Source organism: Equus quagga, chromosome 1, assembly GCF_021613505.1.
Source record: "Equus quagga isolate Etosha38 chromosome 1, UCLA_HA_Equagga_1.0, whole genome shotgun sequence".
NCBI lineage: Eukaryota > Metazoa > Chordata > Mammalia > Perissodactyla > Equidae > Equus > Equus quagga.
In genome coordinates, this window is record NC_060267.1 from 147,567,460 (window position 1) to 147,578,585 (window position 11,126).

An 11,126-nucleotide genomic window follows, 5' to 3' on the forward strand; every position below is an offset into this window, starting at 1 on the left:
AACAAAAAGGTGAATGCAGGTAAATAAATAAATAAAACTTCTAGGAGGGTACTTGTATTATCACTGATCAGTCTATTACAAAGTTGCAATAATTAAAACAGTATAATAGTGATACCAAAGTACAGTATAGTAATAAATGCAAAATCATTAGAATGTAACAGATGACTCCGAAAGAGAATCTAGTACATATTACCATTTATTACATAATAAATGTAACATTTCAAATCAGTGAAAAAAGAATGAATTATTCCATAAATGGTTTTAGAAATACTTATTAATCATTTGGAGAAGAATTAGATTTCTTCCATACCATATAACAACATAAATTCCAGATGGACTAAAGTGATAAAAGTAAATGGTAAGGATCTAGAGAAACGTGTAGGTTAATATTTATTTGCTTCGAGGGCGGGGAAGACCTTTCTAAATATAAAGAAAAGAAGAAACCATGGCTAAATAAATTTGAAACATCTAACAACATAGAAAAAGAAATCTACGTTGAAAATGTAATAAAATAGAAAGAGAAATTTCAATCTGAGAAAACATTAGCAACATATATGAAAGATCATGGTTTTAATATTTATAAAGAATTTTCTTAAAAAGCAATAGGAAAAGGATGACTGCTCTATTAAAATGGATAAGAACATGAATAGAAAAGGAAAAATATAAATAATAAAAAATGTGAAAATAACTCTTTGCTAGTGAATAAATGTAATTAAAACAGTAAAAAAGTTCAATACATCTTTCTCCTTCAAAATTTCTCATTTAAAAGGCTATGATACTACACCTCAACAACAAAAAAACCAAATAACCTGATTAAAAAATGAGCAAAGGTCTTGAACAGACGGATCTTGAAAGAAGATATAGAAATGGTCAATAAGCATATGAAACAGTGCACAACATCACCAATCATTAGGGAAATACAAATCAAAACCACGATGAAATGCCATTTCACACACATTGGGATACAAAAAGTAGAAAATAACAAGTGTTGGTGAGGATGTGGAGAAATGGGAACCATTGTGCATTGCTGGTGGGAATCAAAAACAGTCCAGCCACTGTGCAAAACAGTATGGTGACTCCTCAAAGAATTAAACATAGAATTACCATGTAATTGAGTAATCCACTTCTGATATAGACTCAAAATAAACGGAAGCAGAGAGTTGAGCAGATACTTATACACCTAAATTCACAGCAGCATTATTCACAATAGCCAAAGGTGGAAGCAACCCAAGTGTCCATTGATGGATGAATGGATAAATAAAATTGATATCCACATGTGATAGAATAGAATTCAGCCTTAAAAAAGAAGGAAATTCTGACACATACCACAACATGGAAGGACACTGAAGATTTATGTGAAATGAAATAAGCCAGTCACAAAGGGACAAATATTATATGATTCCTCTTCTATGAGGTACCTAGAGCAGTCAAATTCATAGAGATAGAAAGCAGAATGGTGGTCGGCAGGGGCTGGGAGTGGGGATAGGGACTTTCTGTTTAATGGGTACACAGTTTTAGTTTGGTAGGATGAAAAAGTCCTGGAGATGGATGGTGGTGACACTGCACAATAGTGTGAATGTATTTAATGCCACAGAGTTGTACATTTAAAAATGCTTAAAATGGTAAATTTTATATTACGTATATTTTACCATAAATAAAAAAACTACCTAGGGGGATTGGATGTTGATGCTTATATGGAGCAGAGATCTGAAAAAGAAAGAATAAACTAGAAACAGGTTTCTTACCAACTCGGGTTGACAAAAAAGAAATCTTAGCATAGACATAAAGTGGACAGTCAACCAATCAATATTTCCATGGGAAATCATAATCATAGATCTGCCTTCACATAGATTTGGGGCTCAATTGTATACAACACAGTTTGGTCTTGGAACTCCAAAACTGAAAAAGTAACATAAAATTTGGTTCTCAGCTAACGATGCCCTGGGAGACTTGGCAGAAGCAAATACTCTGGAGTCGGATAGATTATTGGAAAACCTAATGGTATATACATGTCCATCCTCTCCAAATAGATTTATAGGTTTAGTGGAATCCCAATCAAAATCCTAGAGGTGTTTTTGTGGAAATTGATTAGCTGCTTCTAAAATGCATATGGAAATGCCAGGAGTTAAAAATCACAAAAATAGTTTTGAAAAAGAAGAGCAAAGCTGGAAGCCTTACTCTGCCAAATATCAAGACCTTTTTAGTAAAGCCACTACATTTAAGACAGTGCTATATTGGTACAAGGATACACAAACAGACTAATGGGGCAGAATAGAAACCTCCACATAAATCAGAAATATAGTCATCTGATTTACGGCAAAGGTGACAGCACAGTGAAGTTATGAATCTTGACCCCTACCTCACACCATACCAAAAAAAGCAATTCTAAATGGATTATAAGCCTACGTGTGAAAGGAAAAACAATAATATTTCTAGGAAATAATGTAGCAGAGTACCTTCACACCTTTGGGGTAGGCAAAGATTTCATAAGCAGAACACAAAAAGTACAAACAACTGTAAGGAAGAAAATTCATAAATCGACTACATTAAGTAAGAATTTCTGTTAAGAAGAGAAGAGGTAAGCATATAGTAGGAGAAGATATTTGCAATACATTTATATCTCAAAGTGCTTGTATCCAGAACATGTAAAGCATTCCTACAAATTAAAAAGAAGACAGATAGCCTAAAAGAAAAATAGACAAAAGACCTGAACAACTACTTCACAAAAGAGGATATTCAAATGACAATAAGCATAAAATCTTCAAAATTCATTGGCCATTGGGAAAATGCAAGTTCAGGTCACAGGGCAATACCACTAATCGCCTATGAGAATGGCTAAAATGAGAAAGACAGACAACGCTAAGTGTTGGTAAGATGAGAAGCAGATACAACTCTTATACATTACTAGTGGGAATATGAATTGATACAGCTACATTGGAAAGTTGACAATATCTAAGAAAGCTGAACATGTGCATACTCTACAACCCAGCAACGTAGCTCCCAGATATACACCCAAAAGAAGTCTTCACATGTGCCACAAAGGATATGTACAAGAATGATCATAGCAGCCCTGCTTAAAGCGGCCAAAACCAAGAAACAATCAAAAGTTCCATCATCCATAGAGTGGATGAAGTGTGGTCTGTTCCTACAGTGGAATGCTACACAGCAATGAAAATGAAAACTATTGCTACATGTACTGGCATAGATGAATCTCACAACATAATGCTAAGTGAAAGAGGCCAGGAATGAAAGAGTACACCCTGTATGATTCCATTTATATGAAGTTCAAAAATAAGTGAAATTAACTTACGTTGTTAGAAGTCAGAATATTGTTTACCTTTCAGGAGGACAGTGGCAGAAAGGGGTATGAGGGAGATTCTGGGGTATTGCTAATATTTTATTTCTTGGTTTATGTGGTGGTTTTACACAAATCAAAAGTTTATTTTTTGAAAATTCATTAAGTTCTAATTCATAATGTGTGCAGTTTTTAGTATGAAGTCATACTTCAATAAAAAGTTTACTTAGAAAAAGAAACTGTGACATGACCTTTCTTGAGGGCACTGTGTCAGTGAGAATAAAAGACCTTAGAGGTGTCTATATCCAGACCTACCAGCTCTACTTCCCAGGAAAGTAAGCAGAGATATATTAATATGTTTACATATCGGGATGCACATTTTAATATTTTTAAGTGTGTGAAATCCAAGAAAGAACCTAAACATGCAATCAGAAGGAATTGATAAAACAGATGTGGTATAACAATGAAATAGAATATTATGCCATCTTTAATATTCACATTATTGATTATCTAAGAGTATGATAAAACTGTTTATGTATAACATTAGTGAGAGAAAAAGCACAATGCATATTTATGTATACACTTTTCCAATTTTGTTTCAAGTAGGTATGTGTGTAAAAATGGAAACGTATATGAAAGAAATACAACAAAAACTTTAATAATTCTTATCTCTAGGTGCTGGTGTGATAAGTGAATTTTTTCCTTTATATTTTTCTGTGTTTTCCAGTTTTCTATATGAGGTAGCTATTACTTTTATACTCATGAAAATAACTTAATAAGGGCATAATCAACCTTGTAAATCCAGCAGGAATGGAGTAAAGCTCAAGATTTTTGGGCAGCGTGGAGGATAAAAGCAGGTCAACTTTGCCAGAGCCATTTCTTTGGATTGAAGTGGAAATGAGAAGTGAAGCAGAAGACAGAGTAAATACAAATGATTCCTTCAAGTACCTTTGTTGGAAGGGGAAGACTCTTGCTTTCTTTGACATTCTTCAATCCTTACAGTCTAGAGCAGTGTTTCTGGAACTCAGCTGCACAATGAAATTGCTAAGGAGGCTTTAAGAAAATACTGATACCTGGGACCTTCACTCAGAGACTTCAATTTGGTAGATCTAGTCTATGGCCTGGACTCCCAAGGCGATGTGAATGCAAAGCCAAGGTTACATTTTCTTTCACCTTCTCCGCTGTAGAAGTTAAATTCCTGATCCATATGTATGGCATGTGCTGGGCACAAAATAGGCCCCCGATAAATAGTTGCTGATTGTTGCCACAGAAGTCTTTTTGGAAGATGCAGAGTATGTACTCATGATTAGAGATTTCTTCTCCCTCGATTGGATGGTGGCCCAGGTTCAAAGTGGGCCATGCAGGAATGAAGGGGCATCTTGGTCCATGGCTCCACTCGGGCATTGGGTGCTTATATCAGCCTTTTGAAATTGAAGTCACATGCTGGTGAGTCTATGGCTTATTTTCTTGGGGATGCAAAATAGCTAAGGTGAAATCTCACTGTAGTCAACAGCACAACGCAGAGTCCAAAGGGAGGAAAACTCAGTTATATTATCGGAATGTCAGTTTTGGTTACTGAAATTGTTCCAGTGATGACATTTGGGATAGGCTAGTGACAGAAGTCATCTAATTTGATGCAGGAAGAGAAAGAAAACAGTATTTTATGCTTACAATATGTCAGATGCTTTTTATATTCTCAGGCCTTATAAAAACCACTTCAACTAGGTATTAACATCCCCATTCTAGAGATTAGGAAGCTGAGACTCAGAGAGGTTAGGCAACTTGCCCACAGTCACAGAGGTGGCAACTAATGAGAAGAGATCTGAACTCTTCTCTATTTGACATCAAAACCTATAAGCCCTCCACATCATCAAAACGTAACCTTGAGTCATACAAATGATGGAAAAGGGCATCCATACCAAACCTTCGTTTTAGACCCTAGTAAGGTTTCTCTGTTGTCAATAAGTCAGTAGGAGAAAAGACAGACACTGAAATCAGAGATGCTGAAATATAGGAAATTTTTCTTAGTATTCAATAGTCTTTCTTAGCATTCAAATGGCTTATTTAGAAAATAAATTAGGTTGTGGTCATTCTGGAATAGTGCGTGGAAAGATAGAGGGGTGAGGTTCATCAGTGGCTTTCAAACTCTTTCAACTCAACTAATTTTATGAAAAAGAAAAGCACGTAGACTACATTACTGCTGTGCTTACAGGAATTCGCTCTGAGGAAATTGTACTGGGTCCTAGGTCCAAGACTGCGTTCTTAGGTGTATGAGCCAATAACTATCTGTGTGATCTTAGGCAACTCACTGTCTCTCTTTGGGCTTCGATTTCCTCAAGAGAGAAAACAAGAGGACATTTAAATAGCCTTTGAAAGCTATAGATAGTTTATTGATTGATATAAGCTACAGATTCTCTCTCCAGAAGATGTACATACGCATGTACATGTACAATTTTGAATGCTGGTTCTAGTTTTGCACAGATCTTCCAAAGACCATTCATGAATCTCCAAAGAATATACTGACTCTTGATTTAAAACCCCTGGAATATGTCATAATAGGACTGTTGTCACGTTTACAAAAAAAGCCCTTATCTTCTAGAGATGCAATCTGAAATATTCTTGGATGAAGTGATCTGATGTCTGAAATTTGCTTTACAATGATCCAGTGTGTATGGGGAGGGGGGCGGTGGCAGTGCTGGTGGAGTAACAGATGAAACAAGACGGCCCATGAATTGATAATTGGTGAAGCCAGGTGATTAGGAACATGATGGTTCTTTAATATTGTTTTCCCTACTTTTGTGTATATTGAAATTTTCAGTAATAAAATAAATTCACACAATAAAAATTATCCATAATTAAAAAAAATACCCTGAATAGATCTCTAATGTTTCCAACTCTAACATTCTATGATTTAGCATTCCAAAGAACTTGCAAAGAAAATGGACTTCTGGAAACATTCTATGTGCTCAGGGTGTTGAATCATCATCATTCCTCTCCTAATGGATCCTCTGGACTAGAGGACTTGTTGTGGTCCCATTTTCCAGATGATTCTGTGATATTGCACTTAATTACTTCCCTAAATATACTTTTGGGGAAATAACTGCAAAATCAAATGCAAAGAAGCTGGACAAGAATTGGTCTTTAATCATTTGACATGATAATATGGCTCAATTTATTTTCAAAGATTTCTTAAGACAAGAAGACCAAACTACTGTTGCAAATGACTTTTCTGGCATGTAAAATACTTGGTTCGGACGCTGTGTGATCGAGGATGTAAAAGAATATGCGAACACAAGAGACAGCTGCACAGTGGTTGAGAGCTTGGGCTCCAGAGCCGCACTGCCTGGGTCCCTGTCCTGGCTGTTTCACACAACTAGCTATGTGATCTTGGATAAGTCACCTAACCTTTCTGAGCTTCTGCTTCTCCATCTTTAAAATGGAAATAAATAGCACAATCTCCCTCAAGGGGTTATTGTGAAAAGCCAAGCTATGCCTGAATATAGGAAGTATTCAGTAGATGCTCACCTTTTTCTCTCAACTATGTAAATATAAAAATAGATGAAAAAAGATGTAAGAGATAGATTAAAATGTTACTAGCAGTTGCCTCTGGACTGTGATCAATGGGTGATTTATTCTTTTCTTTAATTTTTGTCTGGACTTTCCAAATTTCTACAAAGAGTATTTGTTACTCTTATAACCAGAGAAAAGGTTTTTTAAGAATTAATATTAAAAGTCCTTCTCGAGAAAGTTTAATGCCGAGAGGGGACTGAGCCATGCTTGCCCTACACGGTATTTGGACAAACAGACCACTTCAGAAGAGAGTAACATGGAACTACCACTAACGCTTTGTTCTCATTTTTCCTCACTAGCCTCCCATCTTCAGGTGGAAGATCCTTGTAAATGCCAATGAGCTTTCAAATGTGGCGTTCCTGGTGTAGAAGGAATAGAGCCTTCCTCTGCTCCTGTTTCATGCCATCCTGCCTCCTTAACACAGTTCACCACACCAGCAGTTTAGCCTTTCTGAGGGGCCTGGACCCTTTTGAGAATGTCACAAATGCTATGCCAAGAAAGATTCACAATCAGGCACACTATTTTGCATTCAGTTTCCTGGGGTTCACAGGCCCCCCCATAGCCCATCATCACTGATTAAGAACACCTAAGCCACGACAACAAATTTAGGAATGTATAAACACACTTCAGGTGTGTAGACCACTTTGCGAAAAATTGACACGTACAAATTCAAAACCATAAGCCAGATAAATCGGTGGATAATTACGGATATTACATATGTAGCTTTTGCTTTGCCAAAGAATTTACATTAGGATATCTATAAATAGCAAACCTATACAGAGTGTTTGAACCATATTGCTGTATACCCAAATGCTAAGCCCTTTCCAGAACACGCCTACTGCAGAGCAACAGGCCCAGTTCAAAAAGTTTGATACCAGTTTTACTGTCGAGTTTAGCTACATTCATTTACAGTATTCTAGATCACCTGTGAAACGGCCGCTAACCCATATCACTTAGCTGACTGATGGTCAATGATGGACAATGATGAGACACCCAGAAATTTCCAGTCAGAGAGGTGGTACATGTGTGTGGGCTGTGTGTATTGGAGTGGATCATCTGTGCTGAGACGGATCCCATCCCCTTAGCTCAGGAAGAAAAAGGATAAACATTGACTCAGTCCTTCCACTGTACCAGAAGGGACTTTAGGTCATCTCCTGTATTCCTCACAGGTGTTCTGGAAAGTAGAACACTTTGTCTCCCTTTTCAACTGAGTTTAAGAAGAGTTGACCCACATGCCCAGGTCAGACACTTATCAGAAAAAAATTGAAATTAAAATAACGCAAAGCTCTTTGTCTTGGATTGCCGTCTTTGATGGTTAACTTCTGGAGGCTGGGATACGTACAGTGTCCAGCATCACGTAAACTGACAGCCAGGCCACTTAGCTGTGATTTTGATCCCGCTGATTTGTCAAGGGCTCTCAGGGATGTGTGTGAAGGGAGACAGGGACTAGGTTTTTCTTTGCCCCATCTGACCTGCCCTCCAAACCGGCATCCCCTTTCCTTCACTCCTACACAGGGACTGAATCGCATTCCAAAGATGCCTGGGGAACTCACAAGGAGATCTGTATAAAGAGCCAGGAACCCTGTACTTAAAAAAACAAAACCCATATAACTACAAACTCCATCTTACGATTTTCACTCCCGGCTGAGATGCCATTTGGCATCTCACTGCTAGCAGCCCCATTTTACTTGATCCTCTTCCAAGATTCCCAAACATGTGCCTGGCACCCACGAGAGTTTCAGAAGAAGTGTAACAGCGACAGGAGAAGTGCGGCGGGGTTGGTTTTGTGTATATGTGTTAGTGTAACTCTCATAAAAGCAAGCGTAAGTTCTGGGAATATTAACTTCCACCAGAGGAGCATCAACTTTCCCGTGAACGCGGCAATTCCCTTTGCCTGGTTTCCCTGAAATGAGCGGTATCTGAAGTTAGGGGTGAGCCCTGTTAAGCAAAGGATCTCTGAGACCCTTGGAATACAGACAGCCCTTTGCTGGCCCGCAAGTGCCCTAGCTTTTCTGGAGGAGTATCTCTGCGCTGTCTGTCCCTCAGCCATCAGAAGCCGCCTAATACCTGCACGCTCTGTGGTCACAAGCAGGTTCAAAGCACAGAACAACCAAGCCGCCACCACCACCCGGGGAAGCGATCTCTGAACCCGGAGTCAACGTGAATTGCGTGTGCTCGCAGGTAAAGCGCGGCGCACAGCCTCAGGTCTGTGTGGGCGAGGAGGCTGGTCCACAGCGACGTGGTCCAGCATCGCTAGCAGCGAGCCCTGCCGGACATTCAAGTCTCAAGGGAGGTACAGTCCTTGAGCCCTGGTGGAAGTAGGGACACGTCTCAGCCTCCGGGGCCGGCGCCAGTTCGGAGGAAACAAAGGTGGACAGACAGGGAGAGAAGGAGAGTGAGTTTGTGTTGTCTTGGGGCAAGTGTGCGCGGTACCTTGGATTCCTGGCTGCTGGTGGATGCAGGAGAGGGTGGCTGCTCGGCGCTCGCCGCCTCCTTGGGCAGCCCGTCCACGCCGTCCTCTCGGGCACCGCTCGGAGGGATCATCGTGGCGGCGCGGGAACGGTGTTGGGCTCCCGGAGGAACAGCGAGGCTCGCCTTCCTCGGGCTCGCCCTCCCGCCGTGCGCTGGGTCGCTCAGCTCCGGGTCCCCGGGACTCCCATCCTCACCAAGGCGCCGACGCGCCCTCCTCCGGCCTCGCCCCCGCCCCGGCCCTGCCCACCTCCCCGGCACTCCCGTGGGCAGGGGCAAAGCGCGCCCCGCCCCGCCGCGCCCGCGGCCACCTCGCCGGCCACCGCACGGTCGTGACTGCCACCCGGCAGTGGACGAGCGGCTCGGGCTCGCTAGCCCGCCGGAGAAAGGGGAGGCGGGAGGCGGCTCTTGGGCGGGGCTGCGCGGACAACGCAGGGAGTAGCGAGGGCAGGAGGGGGCCCGCGGCGACGAGAGGCTCGGCTGGGAGGCTGGGCGCGCAGCGCACCGGGTCGGGGGTGATTGTTTAGCTGGGATAGCGACAATTGAGACCAAACCCGGAATGAACAGAAGACCTGTGAATGATAGAACCAGGAGGGACCACCTGCAACAACTCCCTCTTTCCGCACCCTAAGAAACAGCGACCATAAGAGACACTGTGACTTAGCTAAGTTATTTATAGAGTTCAGTGACGGAGAGAGGGACCAGAGGTGGGGTTCCCTGGCTTGAGGGCACTCTTCTTTCCCCTATTCAGCTTTGAACTAAAGCAGAGAGAGAATGCAGTGTGTCTGTGTCCTCATTTTGTTGTGCCTCTTTGGGGGCTAAACTTTTTACACTTTTTTACCTTATTTAATCCTCAGAGCCACCCTATTGGGCTAGACACTATCACTTCCATTATAGAGGAGAAAACTGGGGATTTAGGGTGGCTGAGTAATTTGCTTTAAGTCACTGAACTGCAAATGGTGGAGCTGGGATTTGAACCCGTTTTGGCTTCAAAATCCATGCTGTTTGGACTGTGGAGTCTCAGATCTAGGCCAGATCTTCGAGGCTAACTGAGGAGCAAGAGGGGGTTGCAGTACAGCAAGGCGTCCAGGGCTGTTCACAGAGGGGAAAACCAACCTGCCTTAATGCATCTTTTGGAAACATGGAGATGGCGCTCTTGGAGAAAGAGGCAGAAGCATCAGTATCTTTTAAAGATACAACCTCAGTGTGCAGGGAAAGGAATTACATCTGGATATTTAAAAGGCTTTCTTCTTTCTTTTTCATGAATACAAAACTCCTCCCTTAATTTTCTAACAGAAAATTATAAACTTATGGTCGAATTTTCTTTATTAACTATAAATGTTTTCAAGGCTAGCTTCATGGGTATGCGACCTGTGCAGTCACATAAGGTCCTGCTCTTGGTTTAATAATTTTCTGCCGCCATCTTGAAATTTTTAATAATTTTTGAACAAAAGGCCCATCATTTTCACTTTGCACTGGACCCTGTGAATTATGTATTTGGTCCTGCCTGTTTGCCCTAGCTCATGTCCTTTGGAGAGAAGCTGGGATGTCTTGCCATCCCGGACATCAATTGAAAGCTCCTATCCTAAGTTGACAGCCTCTTACTTGGCATTTGGCTCTCAAAGTGCTCTAAATACCCCAGTGACCCTTAGCCTCTCTCATGACCATGGCAGATTGGCTAACCCAGATGACTACAGCTTTTTCCTTCTCAAAATACAATTTCTGATTGCTCAATAGAGACAAACACAACAGTCAAAGTCACAACAGTTAGCAACCACAGCACCCAATGACA

General features: G+C 41.0%; 1 protein-coding gene across 1 annotated transcript in view; it reads right to left on the bottom strand.

Annotated features, from left to right (window-relative positions):
* The window catches only part of STAC (SH3 and cysteine rich domain), a 151,235-nt gene extending 141,586 nt beyond the window's left edge, over nucleotides 1–9,649 (bottom strand). Inside the window, exon 1 of the mRNA XM_046650575.1 lies at nucleotides 9,299–9,649. Within this exon, the coding sequence (XP_046506531.1) occupies nucleotides 9,299–9,409 (111 nt within the window). The 5' untranslated portion in view covers nucleotides 9,410–9,649. The remainder of the gene's footprint in view (nucleotides 1–9,298) is intronic.
* Between the last annotated feature and the right edge of the window lie 1,477 nt (nucleotides 9,650–11,126).